At 41.3% G+C, this 21,924-nt stretch overlaps 1 protein-coding gene across 3 annotated transcripts in view; it reads left to right on the plus strand.

Annotated features, from left to right (window-relative positions):
• The first annotated feature begins 6,870 nt into the window (after window positions 1-6,870).
• LOC133664715 (complement factor H-like) overlaps window positions 6,871-21,924 on the plus strand; it is a 15,902-nt gene continuing 848 nt past the window's right edge. The window contains exons 1-8 of one of the 3 annotated variants that reach the window (XM_062069563.1): window positions 6,871-7,322; window positions 14,152-14,331; window positions 14,396-14,590; window positions 14,653-14,703; window positions 18,857-18,901; window positions 18,965-19,126; window positions 19,191-19,361; window positions 21,897-21,922. In XM_062069563.1, the coding sequence (XP_061925547.1) occupies window positions 7,076-7,322; window positions 14,152-14,331; window positions 14,396-14,590; window positions 14,653-14,703; window positions 18,857-18,901; window positions 18,965-19,126; window positions 19,191-19,361; window positions 21,897-21,922 (1,077 nt within the window). In that variant the 5' untranslated portion in view covers window positions 6,871-7,075. Of the gene's footprint in view, window positions 7,323-14,108; window positions 14,332-14,395; window positions 14,591-14,652; window positions 14,707-18,856; window positions 18,902-18,964; window positions 19,127-19,190; window positions 19,362-21,896; window positions 21,923-21,924 lie in introns of all 3 variants that reach the window. The other 2 variants (XM_062069562.1, XM_062069564.1) reach the window with 2 other exon arrangements.

The following is a 21,924-nucleotide window of genomic DNA, read 5'->3' on the forward strand; positions in this document are numbered from 1 at the left end:
AACCCCCCCTTACTGCATAATGCAGTAAGGTCTTTCACCAGCTGTTTAGCTTCTGGTTCTGTGGACACTGACTTTACACAGTCATCTACATAAAAGTTGTGTCGGATGGTGTCAGCTATCTGAGGAGGAAAACTATCTTGGTGGTCATTGGCAGTCTTTCTTAAGGCATAACTTGCACAACTTGGGGAGGACACTGCCCCAAATATGTGCACTAACATACGGTACTCCTTTGGGCTCAGACTAGTGTCTCCTTGTGGCCACCACAAGAAGCGCAAGTAATCTACCTGAGACCTGTCGACTCTGACCTGATAGAACATCGACTTGATGTCCGCCATGACCCCAATGGGTTCCTTCCTGAATCTTAAAAGGACACCTATCAAAGAGTTTGTCAGGTCAGGACCCTGCAGTAGCTCTGTGTTGAGGGACACACCTTTGTAGGTGGCTGCACAGTCAAAGACCACCCTGAGTTTCTTCTTTTTGGGGTGGTACACTCCGTGGTGTGGTATGTACCAAACATTTGTCTGGCTGAGTTCCTCCTCTGGCACCTCCTCAGCATAGTTGTTTTGCAGAATGTCATTGAGATATGCAATGTACTCCTGTTTGAATTGCTGGTTCCTTTCCATTTTTCTTTTCAAGCTTTGGAGGCGCTGTTTGGCACTTGGACGATTGTTGGGCAGGTTGACCGTGAGCTTTCTGAAGGGTAATTTCAGGCTGTAGTGTCCGTCCTGTAGGACTGCCTCTTTGGCTATCTCTAAAAACTGTTTGTCTTCTACTGACAGCTCAGTCTTTTCTTCTGACACTACCTCACTGAACTCCAGATTATACTGGGAAATCAGAAGCTCCTCCAGATTTGCAACTGAAATTCTGTTCACAGTTGCACTCACTGCCTCACTATTCCCCCCTCTAAATGGCCCATTAACCACCCATCCCAATAATGTTCTCACTGCATGTGGACCCCCACCATGACTATTTATAACCTCCCATGGCTCTAACAGTTTTGGAGCATTTGTGCCTATCAACAGCTCCACCTTTGAACTGATGCTCGGGAGTATAACGTTACCTAAATATGGCCATGGTGCTATGTCTTCCTGTTTGGGGATGCTGCTTGTGGTGACTGGCATTTCTTTCTGTGTGAAGACAACAGGAAGAGGTAGGAAATGATTGCTGTCCAGTGCAGAAACTTCCAGCCCTGCTACCATGTGAGTTGGGACAGACTTTTCCTGATTCATGGTCCTTAGTAGGATATGGGTCTTTACTCCCTTTATGTTCAACTGGGACATAAGCTGTTCAGAACAGAAGCTAGCGGAGGATCCAGGGTCAAGGAGAGCATAAACTGAGAGGACCTGGCTGCCCTTCCCGGCCTTAACTTTGACTGGGACAATGGACAGAACACTCTCTTGGTCCCCGGCCCCTATATGGCCACATAGCTCTGGTCCTGCGCTGCTTACATTTCTAGAGTGCTTTTCTACCTCTTTCGATATTTTGTCTTTCCTATCATAATGTAAGACACTTGGGTGAGATTTTTTTACACAGTCTACATGTCTGACGACTTGGACAAACAGAACTCATGTGCCCTATTAAAAGACAGGCAAAGCACATGCCCTGGCTCTTTAGGAAACTAAGCTTGTCTCTGTGCTTCTTCTTAATGAACAGTCTACACAACTCTAGTGGGTGTTTGTTTTTACAAAGTGGACAAATGGGCTCTGAGTCAGACTCTGGCTTGGATTCCATTGGGCTAATAGTAATACTCGTGCAAAACTACTACCAGCTGACTTTGAGTGTTGTGGCTTTACAGAGGGTCTAGTGTTAGCCTTTCCTATGGCTGACTGCTCCTGTACCCTTAGCTCTCCAAAGACTGGATGGGCTGCCACACGAGCTTGCTTTTCTATAAAGCTAACCAGGTCTAAAACCCTTACCCTGTGGTTGTGCTCTTCCTGCTGCTCATAAGCTTTGTTGCGCCATTTCTCCTTCAGCTTGAAGGGCAACTTAAACGCAATGTTTCTCATATTGGCCACTGTGTCCAGTTCGTCCATGTACTCCGTCTCCTCCATGGCATTACAGCAGCTCCTGAGGAACATGGCGTACTCCTGCAAGGATTTGGAATCCTCTGCCTTAATTTGAGGCCAGGTCTGGACCTTATCTAGGTAAGCACAGGCAATTTTAAAGTCATGACCAAAGTTCTCTTTTAATAACCTTTTGGCTTTCTGGTAGCCTCTGTCTGGTGACATATTTTCACAACTTTTGATTAGCTTTTGAGCATGGCCCTTTGTGTACTGGATGAGAAACTGCAACCTGTCCCTGTCATTGTCCGTTTTACTTTCGACCATGTGTTCAAAGGAATGGATGAATGACTTGTACGCCAAGATTTTTCCATCAAGAAGCTGCTGTTTCACAAGAATCTTAGTCAGTTCATTTTGGGCTTCCAGAATTTTGATCAGCTGATTGTTCTGTGTTGAGCTGGGGGTGCCTTGTTGAGTTTGGAACTGGAAACTGGCAGGCACAGCTTGGTGAACGGGGGCCTGCTGGGGATAGAGACCGGCAGGCTGACTGGGGGCCTGCAGAGGTAGAACTGGGACCTGCTGTGGTTGAGTTGGGACCTGCTGAGGTTGGGGTTGGAGTTGGAGGCTGGCATGCTGAATTGGGGCCTGTTGAGGTTGGAAGCTGGCAGGTGGAACTTGGGGTATAGATGCATCGAACAGAGTAGTGGGGAACTGCATCTGAACTCCTTCCTTGGGCCTAACCACTGGGCCTCCCACAGGTAAACCACACTTTGATGGATCAAATGCTACCCCTGTAACTGCTGCTCTCTGATCTGCGCCATGCACCTCTAAACCTTCTACTTCCCTCAAGTAGTCAATTTTAGCATTAGCCGCCTCTATTTCTGTTTTTAACTCCAAAGCCTCTCTTTTTTCCTGCACATTAACTCTTTTTCCCTGCACATTAACTCCTGCTCCAAGATATAATGCTTTTCCTGCAACCTTGCTGCCCTGGCTGTCAAAGCAGCCTTTTCCGCCTCAGCTCTAATCCGCAATGATGAAGAGGAATTATTGGATGACTGTCCTGAACTGAAGGACTTGACTGATGCTTCCCTGCTTGACACTATGCCTGGGTGACCAGTTAGTTCATGCCTATATAGGCTGTCCGCTTCCTCTAAATTGTCCTTAAAATGACCAGTTATTAAATCACTGTCTTTAAATATATCAATGTCGTCGGGTGGAGGAGCACAGGTGTGGGTTGAGGGGTTTTCAAGATCTGATATCCATCGGGACACCTCAGCTTCAAAGGCATCTATTAGAGCAATTTTAGGCTGATACCATGTTTGGTCATCAGCCCTTCGCTCGTCTGGCTCTAAACCTTCAGAATATGATCTGTGCAGAGATTTAAACTCCATTAGGAACTCATTAAACTTGCTCATATTTATTTTCACTTCTTTTAAAGCCTCTGCATCCACCATCAAATTGCGCACAATGTTCATTCGCCTTGTTATGTGTGACATGTTGCCTATTCTGGCGGCGCGCACACGAGAAGCCTCCTGCGCAATCGTCGTCATTTCCCCTCCTTCGGCTGAATTATTAGTTGACATTTTCCTCTTTTAATCAACAAAAATCCTTCACTTGGTACATCAAAAAATGTTTACACTTCCAAGTGAATATAAAAGGTTCCAAAAATAGTCTTTATCCTTTTTGGGAATTAAATGTCTGTTCACGGGCCGTCGGGCGCGCGCGCGCAAGCCCATCACCAAATGTTTGTAATGCAACTTTTTAAAATCATTACGCGGTGATCGCGGTCCCAAAAATAAAAATTTCTTGCATGATAATGTCCAGAAAAACTCACTTGATATTACTATAGAGTCCTTTTAACGAATGAGTTTGATGGTTTATCACAAACCTTAATTAAAGAAGTCCTTTGTTCCTGCACCATGCGCTTTGGCCTTGCTTCCTGCTTGGTGCGCAATCCTGTCGGCTGTACTTCCACAGCACGTCTTTGACAACTTGAAGTGGCATAAAACACTGAAAGTGATTGTTCCTATAACCCCTTTGTTTCAAATGTTTGTTCCACTTGTGGCGCGGGCATCTTGTCTGACTCACACCATACACAGCCTTCCTTGTCACGTATTCTTCCTTTTCCCGCTTTCCATCCACTAATTCAAACTGATCCAGCAGCGCAATTGAAGATTGTTTTATTTACAATAATCAAGTAACAGAATATTTGGGAAACAAAATAAATGGTAGCTTATATAAAGCTGAGGTCTACAGACAGGTGAGGTCTACAGACAGGTGAGGTCAAAGACGGTATGCTGGTGCCCGACTGTCAATCACGCGCCCAGCGCACTCCTGCCCCTTATAGGCCTGCGTGGGAACTTTTCACCACCTGCAAAGGGTGCACACTGACATACACAAATCAATCACTCAAAAATAATAAAATAAACATGGATTCAAGTATGGCCTCTATTTGGCTCCTACATATACATACATACATACATACATACATACACATATATATATATATATATATATATATATATATACATATATATATATATATATATATATATATATATATATATATATATATATATATATATATATATATATATATATATATATATATATATATATATATATATATATATATATATATATATATATATATATGTGGGGAAAAAATCACAAGACTATTTCATCTCTACAGGCCTGTTTCATGAGGGGTTTCCTCAATCCTCAGGAGATTTTAATGGAAGCATTCACATACCATGGTTTATATAGGACACAGAGCGGTTTGGTACAGGCAGGCGTGGGGGCGTGGTGATTGGCTCATGTGTTACCTAGGAGGTGTTTCCTTCTGTGACGGCATGCTGATACAATTTCGCTGCGCTTGTTGAGGGATGACAAGTCTGGACGGTATATAATAAACAGTTTCTCTTTTAAGCATAGGTTGCATCTTTTATTACCACTGTTGTAAGGTGTGCTGGATGCAAGAATTTGCCATGTTATTGAATATTCAACATTATTGTCTTTGAGATTCCAAATGTGTTTGCTGAGTTCTGTAGTGTTCCGCAAGCTTTTGCATCTGAAAGAGGCCTTGTGATTGTTCCATCTGGTTTTGAATTCTCCCTCAGTTAATCCTACATTTGTGTCGGATGTGTTAATGTCCTTGCGTGTTACCTTTGCTTGGTAAACGACTGATGGTTGTAAGCACCCCCCGTTGAGAGGGCAATCAGGTTTCTTGTGGCAGTTACAGCCTTTGTCGGTTTTGGAGTCATTCTGCCTGGTGGTGGTCGGCTCCTTTTCAATTGCTTTATTGTGGTTTGAAATGATTTGTCGCATGTTGTTCATGCAGCTGTAGCTCAATTTAATGTTGTTCTTGTTGAATACTTTTCTTAGGGTGTTGCCTTTGGGGAAATGTTTGTCGATCAGGGTGAGGAATTTGTGGCCAATATTAGTTGAGACGTTTTTGCTGTATGGGGGGTTGTACCAGATAATGTTGTTTCATTTTCTGCTCCTTTTTGGTTGGTTTCCTGGCGTGGGTTCGTAGGTGAGGGTGAAGTTGTATCCGCTTTCATCAAGTGCTTTTTGGTACGGGGGGGTTGCTTTGTCGAATTCAGCTTTGCTAGATGACAGCATCAATAGTCTTATTAATTCCGGTAGGTATTCTTTTCGTGGTGGTGGGTGGGTGGTTGCTGTCATGGTGCACGTATTGAAGTGTTGTGTTGGGTTTCATGAATGGTTGGTAGCTGTTATTCCTCAGGTTGAAAGTGACGTCGAGGAAGTTGACGGTTTGCTTGTTGGCTTCAATCGTGATCCGTAGGCCGTTCTCTTTGAAGATTTGGCATATACGCTTCTTGGTATTCTCGCTGCTCCTTGGCGAGGCGCGACACACTGCCAGTCCGTCATCACGGTAAATACCAAGGTTCAGGTTGAGGCTAGCGAGCTGGGAGAGGAGGAAACTCCCAACAAGTTTGCACGTTTCTGCTCCGTCAAAACTCCCCATAGTGACGTCGAATTGTTCTTTTTTTGCCATGGTGTACCGTTGCGGATGAGTATGGAGTTCTTTGCGTGGATGATGATCGCGTGGATCGCGGCTGAACTGGACATCGAGGACAGGGTGGACACTACAGCCAACAAGGAAGCCTTCATCACATTGAAGGACCACAAACCCAACTTCGTGTGTATATATACATGTATATATATATATATATATATATATATATATATATATATATATATATATATATATATATATATATATATATATATATATATATACTGTACATAAAAGAAAATCTTTGACACGCCCTCTTATTCACAGAGCAAATTGGAATTTGAAGAAAGACAGCTGATAAGCTTCCAACATCATTGCCATCTTCACGATGATGACTTGTAACAGAGAATAATATGTGAATATAAATGCATATATAATACATGTATATAATTGCCCAAGCATTTGATTATTATGTAGTTTTTTTTACGTACACTGTACAAAAAAAATCTTTAGATTTTACTGTAAAAAATCCTGGCAGTTCAGTCGCCCAAATTTTAACAGTACCTTTTTGATGTTTTTAAATAAATACCTGGGCCTATTATGCTACTGTATTTTAATGTTGGTTATTATGGTGGGACTTGGAGAGGAAAGTGTTTTCTAAGGTGGTACTTGGTGAAAAAAGTTTCGGTCTGTGTGATTCCTTTTCAGTTGTTGTCATACTTAAATAAGGAGTACCTTGTTTGTGAATGCCTCTTCTGTTTTGATCACAACTCTCTGGGTAGCCATGTTGAAGTCCAGAATGTAGACTTTCCACATGCATTGATTTTGGGAGGGACATTGAACAACGTGTCCCACGCTAAGGACTAATGAGTAACTGGGCATTCCCGTCTGATTTGAGTCACACAATAAAGTGAACATTGCCTGTTTGCGTATTTGTGTGTTAAATTCCCAGCAACCATTTATTGACACTAATGTTTACTATTTCCTCATAGCTGATGTGACGAAAGGTCAGCGCTTTATTTGTGGGACACATCCAGGCTCCAAAGTCACCTTCATTCTGCCGACGGAATTCCACGCCGAAAAGCTTTTAGTCATGCCACAAACGGGAACATCTTGGAAGATTTATCTTGGGTTCACTTTCCTGATTTCTGTTTCAGCGAGTCGTTTGTGTCCCGCGCCGACACTGGATGGCGGTTATGTAGTCCCTCAACAAGACACGTATTCCAATGGAGACACGTTGTTCTACGCATGTGAAAATGGACTGAAGCCGGCCGCGGAGGACTGGTGGGCGACAACAACGTGTCAGGACGGTGAATGGTCCACTCCACCACAATGCATAGGTACAGTAAGTTATTGTGTTTGTTTGACCTCATTTCATACGCTTAGAGAAGCCCTTACAGGACAATTGGAAACATGAACATAAGTCACCACATTCATCTTTATCAGGCCGTAAAAACGTGTACCTACTCTTAGGTAATGAAATAAAAAAGGCATACATGTAATAATAATAATGTATATATATATATATATATATATATATATATATATATATATGCATATATATATACAAACCCCGTTTCCATATGAGTTGGGAAATTGTGTTAGATGTAAATATAAACGGAATACAATGATTTGCAAATCATTTTCAACCCATATTCAGTTGAATATGCTACAAAGACAACATATTTGATGTTCAAACTGATAAACATTTTATTTTTGTGCAAATGATCATTAACTTTAGAATTTAATGCCAGCAACACGTGACAAAGAAGTTGGGAAAGGTGGCAATAAATACTGATAAAGTGGAGGAATGCTCATCAAACACTTATTTGGAACATCCCACAGGTGAACAGGCAAATTGGGAACAGGTGGGTGCCATGATTGGGTATAAAAGTAGATTCCATGAAATTCTCAGTCATTCACAAACAAGGATGGGGCGAGGGTCACCACTTTGTCAACAAATGTGTGAGCAAATTGTTGAACAGTTTAAGAAAAACCTTTCTCAACCAGCTATTGCAAGGAATTTAGGGATTTCAACATCTACGGTCTGTAATATCATCAAAGGGTTCAGAGAATCTGGAGAAATCACTGCACGTAAGCAGCTAAGCCCGTGACCTTCCATCCCTCAGGCTGTACTGCATCAACAAGCGACAGCAGTGTATAAAGGATATCACCACATGGGCTCAGGAACACTTCAGAGACCCACTGCCAGTAACTACAGTTGGTCGCTACATCTGTAAGTGCAAGTTAAAATTCTCCTATGCAAGGCGAAAACCGTTTATCAACAACACCCAGAAACGCCGTCGGCTTCGCTGGGCCTGAGCTCATCTAAGATGGACTGATACAAAGTGGAAAAGTGTTCTGTGGTCTGAAGAGTCCACATTTCAAATTGTTTTTGGAAACTGTGGACGTTGTGTCCTCCGGACCAAAGAGGAAAAGAATCATCCGGATTGTTATAGGCGCAAAGTGGAAAAGCCAGCATGTGTGATGGTATGGGGGTGTATTAGTGCCCAAGACATGGGTAACTTACACATCTGTGAAGGCGCCATTAATGCTGAAAGGTACATACAGGTTTTGGAGCAACATATGTTGCCATCCAAACAACGTTACCATGGACGCCCCTGCTTATTTCAGTAAGACAATGCCAAGCCATGTGTTACATCAGCGTGGCTTCATAGTAAAAGAGTGCGGGTACTAGACTGGCCTGCCTGTAGTCCAGACCTGTCTTCCATTGAAGCCTAAAATAGCACAACGGAGACCCCCGGACTGTTGAACAACTTAAGCTGTACATCAAGCAAGAATGGGAAAGAATTCCACCTGAGAAGCTTCAAAAATGTGTCTCCTCAGTTCCCAAACGTTTACTGAGTGTTGTTAAAAGGAAAGGCCATGTAACACAGTGGTGAACATGCCTTTTCCCAACTACTTTGGTACGTGTTGCAGCCATGAAATTCTAAGTTAATTATTATTTGCCAAAAAAAAATAAAGTTAATGAGTTTGAACATTAAATATGTTGTCTTTGTAGTGCATTCAATTGAATATGGGTTGAAAAGGATTTGCAAATCATTGTATTCCGTTTATATTTACATCTAACACAATTTCCCAACTCATATGGAAACGGGGTTTGTAGAACATTACACACGGCGCTCAAAAATCTATCAAAATGTTTTAGTACGACTTTGGTAAGCTATGAAGCCGCACCGCTTGATGGATTGTACTGTGCTTCAACATACAATTATTATTATGGTGTGTGTATAAGGTAAGACATATTATCTGGCGTCTTGTTTTGCAATATTATGCAAAAGCAACTTTTCTTACCTCCTGGTACCTGCTGATCTGTATTTGGGATCTGCATAAGTCCTGAAAATTTGCACGAATCGGCCTATGTAGTCCGTGATGACACCGTAGTTGATAAGCTTCTTTTACTCTATCTACTTGTTATGGGACATTCATCCTCCGCTGTTGCCATTTCTAATATAAAGTAGTATAAAGTTCTTACTTATATCTGGCAGTAAACTCACCATTAAAGCATTAAAACATACCGGTGTAGTGAGTTTACATTATTCACCCAAGGAACTTTAGTTATTAGAGAGTTCCGGTCGGACGGTTTTTCACGGGACACATTTCCGGCGTTGTTGTTGCACTAGTGAGCCACGGATGAGGAGATGCTGCCCTGTTATTAGTTTAAGTAAAGTCTGAATGTCATTAAAACAGTTAGCGCCATCTTTTGACACTTCTTCCACTCCCGTCCTTGCACGCTACACCGCTACAACAAAGATGGCGGGGAGAAGACGCTGTCCAAGGTGAGCCCCGTAAATAAGAGCGCCCACAAAACGGCGCATCCTGAAGAGACTATCAGAAAGCGACTTGAAGATGATCTGTAAAACATCATCTATGCAACATTTTGACCAAAGAACCACCATTACATGTTATGTAGACCACAAGGTGTTTTACATTTAGAAAAAAAATCATAATATGAGCCCTTTAATGCACCTTATAATCCTGTGCGTCTTTTGTATGAAAATAGACCTGACTAGACCCGCACATTAGCAGTGCGCCTTATAATCCGGTGCGCCCTATAGTCCGGAAAATACGGTAATATGATTCAAAATATGTGTTAAACACTTACAATTTCTCTCCACTACAATGAAAAAAATAGTACAGTACAATTAGTGTGAGTGAAAAATAGGTTTAAAAGAAAAAAAAAATAGAAACATTATTATTGCATCATATTTAGAAGCATGTTTTGTTTTTAACTGTGGCTGTTATTCAACAGCTTTAGAAAATAAATTGCTGGGATTATGAAAGCCGTTTTTGCCTGATGAAAAAGTTTTCGTTTGGATAGGTATTAACATCTCATTCTAGTTCTATGAAGTTCAGGGCCGCTCCCGACAAAATTGGGGCCTGAAGCAGAATTCTATTAGGTGGCCCCTCTTTACCATACTTGCCAACCCTCCCATTTTTAGCGGGAGACTCCCGGTATTCAGCGCCTCTCCCGATAACCTCCCTGCAGAAATGTTCTCCCGACAAACTCCCGGTATTCAGCCGGAGCTGGAGGCCACGCCCCCTCCAGCTCAATGCGGACCTGAGTGGGGACAGCCTGTTCTCACGTCCGCTTTCCCACGATATAAACAGCGTGCCTGCCCAATGACGTCATAACTGTAGAATGATCGAGGGCGAGTTCTTGGTTTCTTATGTGAGTTTATTGTTAGGCAGTTTCATTAACGTCCTCCCAGCGCGGTAACAACACATAACAACAGCAGTCACGTTTAGTCTACCGTAAAGCAGTTCTTCTGCCGTAAACAGCAATGTTGTGACACTCTTAAACAGGACAATACTGCCATCTACTGGATAGCCTCCAGAACACTGAAATTCAAGTATTTCTTTTATTTATATGTATAATAAAATAAATATATATATATATATAGCTAGAATTCACTGAAAGTCAAGTATTTCATACATATGCATATATATATATACATATTCATATTCATATTCATATATATATATATATATTTATATATATAAAATACTTGAGTTGGTGAATTCTAGCTTAAATATATTCCCCTCTTAACCACGCCCCAACCACGCCCCTACACCCCCGACCACGCCCCCCACCCCCCACCTCCCGGTATCGGAGGTCTCAAGGTTGGCAAGTAGGCTCTTTACATCTCTACTGTACATCCTTATTGTATTGCATTTTGGAATAATTTACAAGTAAACAGTGACCAAAACAAAGAGGAGCGTCTCAAGTCTACTGCAAAGTTTGTTTAAACTGAACTCACGGGCCACCAGTTAAATATTGCTCAAAAAGGTTCATTATGTCTTCTTATTTGAATACTTTTTCCAATTTTCTTGTAATCAGACCATATTTTCGGTATATTAGATGGAATTTTGTACCATCTGATATCTAAAAAAACTAAAATAATGTCTGATTACAAGAACATTTGAAAAAGCACCAGTTCTTGTCCTCGGTTTTCCGTCAATCTTCAGATTCCAGCCGGAGTGAAGAAAAGCAGTTCCTCAATCAGGAAATGTTTGTCATGGTCCTCTGGTTTAACTCACCCTGCTGGAATCGTCAGACGTGTTGGAATCCGGCTCGAAGGACCAAGAAGATGTCAGGTTCAAAACACTGATGACATCTATCAAACAAACAAAGAAGCAAGGAATTAAACAGAGACAGAAACGCCTCAGTTATGTAAATCACAAGTTTGGACCGTCAGTGTTGTATGATTGTGTGGTGTGCAGCTGGCAGAAGGGTGGCATTGGTGTGTGACGGGGTTCAGGGAGACGACGGTGATGAACGTTGAACAAAGTCTGGTTGTTGACAAGCAAACGTCACAACAGGTGCTGCAGTTTCAGACAGGGGCGCCAAAAAGGGGGGGGGGGGTAAAGGAGACGGATTCTAGGTGCCCATGATGGAGGGGGGCCCAGAGAGGCCCCTAATGATGATGAAATTACAATACAGAAAAAATAATGGGGGCCCTGTAAAGATTATTTTCATGGGGCCCAAAATCCCTAGCGGCGCCCCTGGTCTCAGACAGCCAGGCAGCCAATTCTTAAAGCTCGAAATATTTTCATCTCCGGTCTTTAGGTTCATTGTACCGAAGTTGACTCCATCAGGCCCATCCATGTAAAGGCACGTTTGTATATAAGTATATAAGAGTCTGACTTTTTGTCATAACTAATCCTTGACATACTCTAAGCATGGAGACTGGTGCTCCTAGAGAACTGCCTAGACTTACTAAGCCTAGGGCGTGGTTAAGAGGAGAGTATATTTACAGCTAGAATTCACCAACTTAAGTATTTCATATATATATATATATATATATATATATATATATATATATATATATATATATATATATATATATATATATATATATATATATATATATATATATCTTATTATACATATCAATAAAATAAATACTTGAATTTCTGTGTCCCAGAGGCTATCCAGTAGATGGCAGCATTGTCCTGTTTAACTTCTCCGTTCATGAATGAGTATATCATTTCGGCCACCGTGTTCAATGGAGAAGTCTGTTCTACAAAATGTACAGGCAACATACCCCTTCCCCTTCGAACTGTCCTGGATGAACTGAAATTCTTGTTTCCATTCGTTTTGGAACTTGCAAGTGTATTTCTTCATCTTGCTCGTCGACGGCGTCGCCATGCCTGTAACTTCCTCGTTCTTCTGCTTCGTCTCCTTGTTGTGAACGCAGTTGTGCACTCTACTCTCTAAAAGCCGTAGATGTTATGACGCCATTGGGCAGGCAAGCTGTTTATATTGTGGGAAAGCGGACGTGAGAACAGGTCCACTCAGGTCCGCATTGAGCTGGAGGGGGCGTGGCCTCCAGCTCCGGCTGAATACCGGGAGTTTGTCGCGAGAAAATTTCTGCCGGGAGGTTATCGGGAGAGGCGCTGAATACCGGGAGTCTCCCGCTAAAAACGGGAGGGTTGGCAAGTATGACTATATTGAAAAAAAACAACATGTTATTTAGTAGTGTAGCAGACACTACACTTGCAAGATGTCAATGCAAGGATCTGCCAATGTAATTACAGTGGTCCAGAGTCCTCTATACAACAGGAGCACTTTTGCGTTTTTAGGTTCATTGAAGACTCCAAGTTGGACCATATGAATTTGGTGTGGATGAACTGGCACAGAACTCTAACATGGACCCCATCAAACACCTTTGGGAGGAACTAGAACAGAAATGCTGAGATAGAAATCCCAACATCAGTTGTTTGGCCTCATGATGTTTATTCAAGAAATCAGTATTTTCTTACCCTTCTCGGGGCCTTCAATCAAACGTGACTGGACTGTTTGGTTTGTCTTAGAAGACGTTTCACCTCTCATCCACGTAGGCTTCATCATTTCAATATCTTGTCTTTGCAGCACATTCAATTGAATTTGCAAATCATTGTATTCTGTTTTTATTTACGATTTACACAACGAGAGCTGAGCCAGAAGGCAAAGCTCTCGGTCTACCGAGCTATCTACATTCCTACTCTCACCTATGGTCATGAAGTGTGGGTAATGACCGAAAGAATAAGATCGCGGATACAAGCGGCCGAAATGAGTTTCCTCAGAAGGGTGGCTGGCATCTCCCTTAGAGATAGGGTGAGAAGTTCAGTCACCCGAGAGAGACTCGGAGTAGAGCTGCTGCTCCTTCGCTTGGAAAGGAGCCAGTTTAGGTGGTTCGGGCATCTCGTGCGGATGCCTCACGAGCGTCTCCCTAGGGAGGTCCTCGTTGCACGTCCCACTGGGAGGAGACCCCGTGGCAGGCCAAGGACCAGATGGGGGGATAACATCTCCTCTCTGGCCTAGGAACGCTTCGGGATTCCCCAGGAGGAAGTCGCTAATGTTGCTCTGGAGAGGGAAGTCTGGGGGTCTCTGCTGGAGCTGTTGTCCCCGCGACCCGATTCCGGATAAGCGGTTGAAGATGGATGGATGGATTTACACAACGTGCCAACTTCACTGGTCTCGGTTTGTAGATTGGTCAGATCTAGTCTTAGGCTTCGATTGGTCAGACTAGTCCGGTTGCGATCGATTGAATGCCCCTGAGATTACAATGACCTGGATGAATGAGGACGGCCATAGACAGTTCTTATCCTTGTGTCCCAAGATCTCGACTCTGACGTCTGAATCCGTTGTTGGTTGTCCCTCAGACGTCAAGGATTGCATCCCGCCAACCGTCCCGCATTCTTCACACACGCCAAGCCCAGTGGGCTGGTACAAGAACCACTACACAAAAAGGCTAACATGCGACCCGGGATACATGGACAGAAACTACGACGCTACAGCTCGCTGTGAAAACGGAACATGGCGCTCGCTGCCAGTCTGTGACAGTAAGTCGGATTCTTGGTGATCTACAGTGCTTCTTCGACTCGTCTTTTTGATGTGCCGTTGCAGGAAGCCCCAAAGCGTGCGATGAACCCCCAAGAATTCCCCATGCTGTCATCGTGAATCAGAACCCGAAGCAGGAAGTGTATGCTTCTGATACGGAGCTGCTGTATGAGTGTGAACACGGGTACAACGTACAAGGACGAGACATCAAGAAGGCCATCTTTTGCATCGGGGGCAACTGGACGGCGGCCCCAGACTGCCGTAAGTTATGAGACATATGAATATGACACTTGTATTTGACTCCTGTTTTTTGGTGTCCACAGTCAGAGAAGTCAAGCCACCATCTGGAGACGGCCGATCCACAACATCTACTGGTGGTAGTGGCACTTTCTCATATATTTATTAATTGTGCTTATTCATCTTTTCTGGGGGGGGGGTTCCGCACAAAGTGAAAAGACCGGGTAGTGGTACTCCAAAGCATTCACACATATGGTTTTCTACACCAAAATTTAGCTATTCAACAACTTCTTCTTCTCCAGATTTTGGCGCGCTCTACCTTGCACATTTTTCACCCGATTCAAACCGTTCCATTTGATTGATTGAAACTTTTATTAGTAGATTGCACAGTACAGTACATATTCCGTACAATTGACCACAACATGGTAACACCCGAATACGTTTTTCAACTTGTTTAAGTCGGGATCCACGTTAATCAATTCATGGTATGGTCCAACTTCAAACTGTTCAGCCTATTCGGGAATCATGAGCTTTCCATTGACAAGTTCCAAAAATTCCCAGATTTCCTGGACATTTTTCCCATTTAAAATTAATTGGCCAGGCAGCACGGTGGAACAGGGGTTAGTGCATGTGCCTCACAATACAAAGGTCCTGAGTTCAATTCCGGACTCGGGATCTTTCTGTGTGGAGTTTGCATGTTCTACCCGTGACTGCGTGGGTTCCCTCCGGGTACTCCAGCTTCCTCCCACCTCCAAAGACATGAACCTGGGGATAGGCCCCTCCCACCTCCAAGGACATGCACCTGGGGATAGGCCCCTCCCACCTCCAAAGACATGAACCTGGGGATAGGCCCCTCCCACCTCCAAGGACATGCACCTGGGGATAGGCCCCTCCCACCTCCAAAGACATGCACCTGGGGATAGGTTGATTGGCAACACTAAATTGGCCCTAGTGTGTGAATGTGAGTGTGAATGTTGTCTGTCTATCTGTGTTGGTTGGCCCCGCGATGAGGTGGCGACTTGTCCAGGGTGTACCCTGCCTTCCGCCCAAATGCAGCTGAGATAGGCTCCAGGACCCTCCGCGACCCCAAAAGGGACAAGCGGTAGAAAATGGATGGATGGAAAATGAATTGGCCATTTTTCAAACTTTCACCATTTCCACATTTTTCAACCCATTCGAAGCATTCCACCTTCAACACATTCCACCGTTCTAGAAATTCAAACGATAATTTTTTCCAAGTTAAAAAAAATTCCAGGATTTTCCAGAATTCCTGCTTTTCCAAAGCCCTATTTCCACCCTTTTTTCTGGCAACTACTCCTTCCACATTTTTCAACGCATTTCAACCGTTCCACCGTCAAAACATTCTTCTTAATAAAGACAAAAATCTAAGTTGTTTTTTTAACTGGAAAAATTCCCAGTTTTCCCGAAATTCCAGGAATTCCGTAATACCATTTCTTAATTCAACATGTTACTACTTCAACATTTCTCGACCGATTTGAAAAATTCCAACTCATTCAGCCCATTCAAGTTTTTTTTGTTTTTTTTTTACCATTTTCAATAAAAATCTCGCTTTTCCCGAAATTATAAATTTTTTCTGAAATTCCCATTGAAATCAATGGGACATTCTTCAAAGTTCCACAACTTCCACATTTTTCCTCTATTTTAAACTGTTCCAACTTCTAAAGAGTCAGCCTGTTCAGAAATGGTGTGCTCTACTTCAACAATTGTAAAAAAAAATTCCTGGGTTTCCCACAATGAATTTTTTTTTGTTGCATTTTCCCCATTCAAAATGAATTGGCCATTTTTCAAGCTTTCACCATTTCCACATTTTTCCAACCTATTCTAAACATTCCACCTTCAACACATTCCACCGTTCTGGAAATTCAAACGGTCATTTTTTCAAGTCCAAAAAAATTCCAGGATTTTCCAGAATTCCTGCTTTTCCAAAGCCCTATTTCCACCCTTTTTTCTGGCGACTACTCCTTCCACATTTTTCAACGCATTTCAACCGTTCCACCGTCAAAACATTCTTCTTCATCAAGGCAAAAAATTAAGTTGTTTTTTTAACTGGAAAAATTCCCAGTTTTCCCGAAATTCCAGGAATTCCGTAATACCATTTCTCAATTCAACATGTTACTGCTTCAACATTTCTTGACCGATTTGAAAAATTCCAACACCAACCATTTCAACTTATTCAGCCCATTTTACCATTTTCAATAAAATTCCTGCTTTTCCCGAAATTCCAAATTTTTTCTGAAATTCCCATTGAAATCAATGGGACATTCTTCAAAGCTCCACGACTTCCACATGTTTCTTCTATTTTAAAATGTTCCAACTTCTTAATAGTCCACCTGTTCAAAAATTGTGGGCTCTACTTAAACAATTATAAAAAAAAAAATCCCGGATTTACCATAATAAATTTTCTTTTTGCATTTTCCCCATTCAAAATGAATTGGCCATTTTTCAAACTTTCACCATTTCCACATTTTTCAACCTATTCAAAGTATTCCACCTTCAACACATTTCCCCATTCTGGAAATTCAAACAGTCATTTTTTCAAGTCCAAAAAAATTCCAGGATTTTCCAGAATTCCTGCTTTTCTAAAGCCCTATTTCCACCCTTTTTTCTGGCGACTACTCCTTCCACATTTTTCAACGCATTTCAACCGTTCCACCGTCAAAACATTCCTCTTAATCAAGACAAAAAACTAAGTTGTTTTTTTAACTGGAAAAATTCCCAGTTTTCCCAAAATTCCAGGAATTCCGTAATACCATTTCTCAATTCAACATGTTACTACTTCCGCATTTCTCGACCGATTTGAAAAATTCCAACACCAACCATTTCAACCAATTCAGCCCATTTTACCATTTTCAATAAAATTCCCGCTTTTCCCGAAATTCCCAATTTTTTCTGAAATTCCCATTGAAATCAATGGGACATTCTTCAAAGTTCCACAACTTCCACATTTTTCATCTATTTTAAACTGTTCCAACTTCTTAATAGTCAGCCTGTTCAGAAATTGTGGGCTCTACTTCAACAATTGTAAAAAAAAATCCCGGGTTTCCCATAATTATTATTTTTTTGCATTTTCCCCATTCAAAATGAATTGGCCATTTTTCAAACTTTCACCATTTCCACATTTTCCAACCTATTCGAAGCATCCCACCTTCAACATATTCCACCGTTCTGGAAATTCAAACGGTCATTTTTTCAAGTCCAAAAAAATTCCAGGATTTCCCGGAATTCCTGCTTTTCCAAAGCCCTATTTCCACCCTTTTTTCTGGCGACTACTCCTTCCAAATTTTTTAACGCATTTCAACCGTTGCACCGACAAAACATTCTTCTTAATCAAGACAAAAAATTAAGTTGTTTTTTTAACTGGAAAAATTCCCAGTTTTCCCGAAATTCCATAATACCATTTCTCAATTCAACATGTTACTGCTTCAACATTTCTCGACCGATTTGAAAAATTCCAACACCAACCATTTCAACTTATTCAGCCCATTTTACCATTTCCAATAAAATTCCCGCTTTTCCCGAAATTCCCAATTTTTTCTGAAACTCCCATTGAAATCAATGGGACATTCTTCAAAGTTCCACATAAACAACTGAGATGTTTTTCTCTTACACACACTACTGAAACACTCTTATACACACTACTGAAAGGCTCTCACATAAACAACTGAGATGTTTTTCTCTCACACACACTGCTGAAACACTGTCATACACACTACTCAAAACACTCTTATACACACTACTGAAACACTCTCATACACACTATTGAAACACTCTCATACACACTACTGAAAAACAAAAACATTTGAGTTGTTTATGAGAGCAGTTCAGTAGTGTGTATAAGAATGCTTCATTTGATAACTTGCTTTGAAATCATAAGTCAAGTACTTATTTTGATTTTTTTTTAAATACCATTTTGTTGCATTATTAGATATTAAATTTTAAAAGATATGCAGTTCATGTATCTTTTGAATATCAAAATGAAAAGAACAAACAAATTTAGTAAGAAAATATTCTTTAAAGTATATTAGTACCATATAAAATGATATGGCGGGCCAGATCTGGCCCCCGGACCTCGGGTTTGATAGCTGCGGGTTAATCATTGCAGACCAACTTTTTGTTAATTAAAAATAATTCTTCATTGCATTTTCCTCAAACAACCCTAACAAAAAAATTTACTGACTGGTGCGTGTATAAGAGCATTTCAGTAGTGTGTATGAGAGTGTTTCAGTAGTATGTGTGAGAGAAAAACATCTCAGTTGTGTCCACTTGCAGGATCTTCAACCAACAGCGGCTCAAGTGACCCTCAATTCACAACAGGTAAAACCTACACCCGACTCCTAATCCGCCTGTAGAACCCTTCCATATTTTTTTGCTTGCCAGTCGACCGGTGCGGACCAACTCCCATCGTCCCCCACGGCGAGGTCGTGGAAAGGAGCCAGATGTTTGTGGGCTACGAGTGTGCCAGATACTACACGCGGGTGGGTCCAGAGAGAGTGGTGTGCCGTAGCAATGGCCGCTGGTCCACAGCACCGACCTGCCAAGGTAGAAGGAACTAACTTTCATGCATGAGGAAGGAGTTGACGGCAATGTTTCCTCCTGTGTGCAGCGTCCTACTGCTCTGTGGACACTGGCAAATATCCACAGATAAAATATGTCGGGGTGAAGTTTTTAAATAACGGTGAGGAGGTGAAACTGGAGTGTGTGAAACTGGCCCACTGGTATTTCAGACATTACACAGTGGGGAGGTGCACTGATCAACGCATCACTTTAAGCAGATGTAAGTAAGACTTGGTGAACACGCGTCGTCTGGAAAACATATGAGGGACCCATAGGGACATTATTCAGAATTACCTCTTGTACACACTGAAATGCTCTCACATAAACAACTGCAATGTTTTTCTCTCACACCCACTACTGAAACACTCTCATACACACTACTGAAACACTCTCATACACACTACTGAAATGCTCTCACATAAACAACTACAATGTTTTTCTCCCACACACACTACTGAAACACTTTTGTATACACTACTGAAACACTCTTATACACACTACTGAAAGGCTCTCACATAAAAAAACAGATGTTTTTCTCTCACATACACTACTGAAACACTCATACACACTATTGAAACACTCATTCACACTACTGAAATGCTCTCACATAAACTACTGAGATGTTTTTCTCTTACACACACTACTGAAACACTCTCACGCACACTACTGAAATGCTCTCACATAAACAAATGAGATGTTTTTCTCTTACACACACTACTAAAACACTCTCATACACACTACTGAAATTCTCTCACATAAACAACTGAGATGTGTTTCTCTCACGCACACTACTGAAACACTCTCATACACACTACTGAAATGCTCTCACATAAACAACTGCAATGTTTTTCTCTCACACACACTACTGAAACACTCTCATACACACTACTGAAACACTCCTATACACACTACTGAAATGCATTCACATAAACAACTGAGGTGTTTTTCTCTTACACACACTACTGAAACACTCTCATACACATTACTGAAGCACTCTTATACACACTACTGAAATGCTCTCATATAAACAACTGAAATGTTTTTCTCTCACAAACACTACTGAAACACTCTCATACACACTACTGAAATGCTCTCACATAAACAACTGAAATGTTTTTCTCTCACACACACTACTGAAATGCTCTCACATAAACAACTGAAATGTGTTTCTCACACACACACTGCTGAAACACTCTCATATACACTACTCAAAACACTCTTATACACACTACTGAAATGATCTCACATAAACAACTGAAATGTTTTTCTCTCACACACACTACTGAAACACTCTCACACACACTACTGAAATGGTCTCACATAAACAACTGAATTTTTTTTCTCTCACACACTACTGAAAGACACACACACACTACTGAAAAACTCTCATATACACTACTGAAAGGCTCTCATATAAACAACTGAAATGTTTTTCTCTCACAAACACTACTGAAACACTCTCATACACACTACTGAAGCACTCTTATACACACTACTGAAATGCTCTCATATAAACAACTGAAATGTTTTTCTCTCACAAACACTACTGAAACACTCTCATACACACTACTGAAGCACTCTTATACACACTACTGAAATGCTCTCACATAAACAACTGAGATGTTTTTCTCACACACACACTACTGAAATAATCTTATACACACTATTGAAACACTTTTATACACACTACTGAAAGGCTCTCACATAAACAACTGAAAAGTTTTTCTCTCATACACTACTGAAATGCTCTCACATAAACAACTGAAATGTTTTTCTCTTACACACACTACTGAAACACTCTCATACACACTACTGAAAGGCTCTCACATAAACAACTGAAATGTTTTTCTCTTACACACACTACTGAAACACTCACACACACTACTGAAAGGCTCTCACATAAACAACTGAAATGTTTTTCTCTCATACACACTACTGAAATACTCTCATACACACTACTGGAACACTCTCATACACACCACTGAAAGGCTCTCACAAACAACTGAAATGTTTTTCTCTCACAAACACTACTGAAGCACTCTTATACACACTACTGAAATGCTCTCACATAAACAACTGAAATGTTTTTCTCTCACACACACTACTGAAACACTCTCATACACACTACTGAAATGCTCTCACATAAACAACTGAAATGTTTTTCTCTTACACACACTACTGAAACACTCATACACACTACTGAAAGGCTCTCACATAAACAACTGAAATGTTTTTCTCTCACACACACTACTGAAACACTTTTATACACACTACTGAAAGGCTATCACATAAACAACTGCAATGTTTTTCTCTCACACACACTACTGAAACACTCTTATACACACTATTGAAATGCTCTCACATAAACGGAAATATTTTTCTCTCACATGCACTACTGAAACACTCTCATACACACTACTGAAATGCTCTCACATAAACAGCTGAAATGTTTTTCCCTCACACAGACTACTGAAACACTCTCATACACACTATTGAAACACTCTCATTCACACTACTGAAATGCTGTCACATAAACAACTAAAATGTTTTTCTCTCACGCACACTACTGAAATTCAGTAAGAGTGTTTCAGTAGTGTGTATGAGAGTGTTTCCGTAGTGTGTGTGAGAGAAAAACATTTCAGTTGTTAATGTGAGAGCATTTCAGTAGTGTGTATAAGAGGTAATTCTGAATAATGTCCCTAACGGCCCCTCCTAAACACATGTCCTCATTCATTGCTTTTCTTTTTGTTTTCAGGTTGTAACTGGTGGGATTTTAAGCGTGT

This window comes from Entelurus aequoreus, linkage group LG14 (genome assembly GCF_033978785.1).
Source record: "Entelurus aequoreus isolate RoL-2023_Sb linkage group LG14, RoL_Eaeq_v1.1, whole genome shotgun sequence".
Lineage (NCBI taxonomy): Eukaryota > Metazoa > Chordata > Actinopteri > Syngnathiformes > Syngnathidae > Entelurus > Entelurus aequoreus.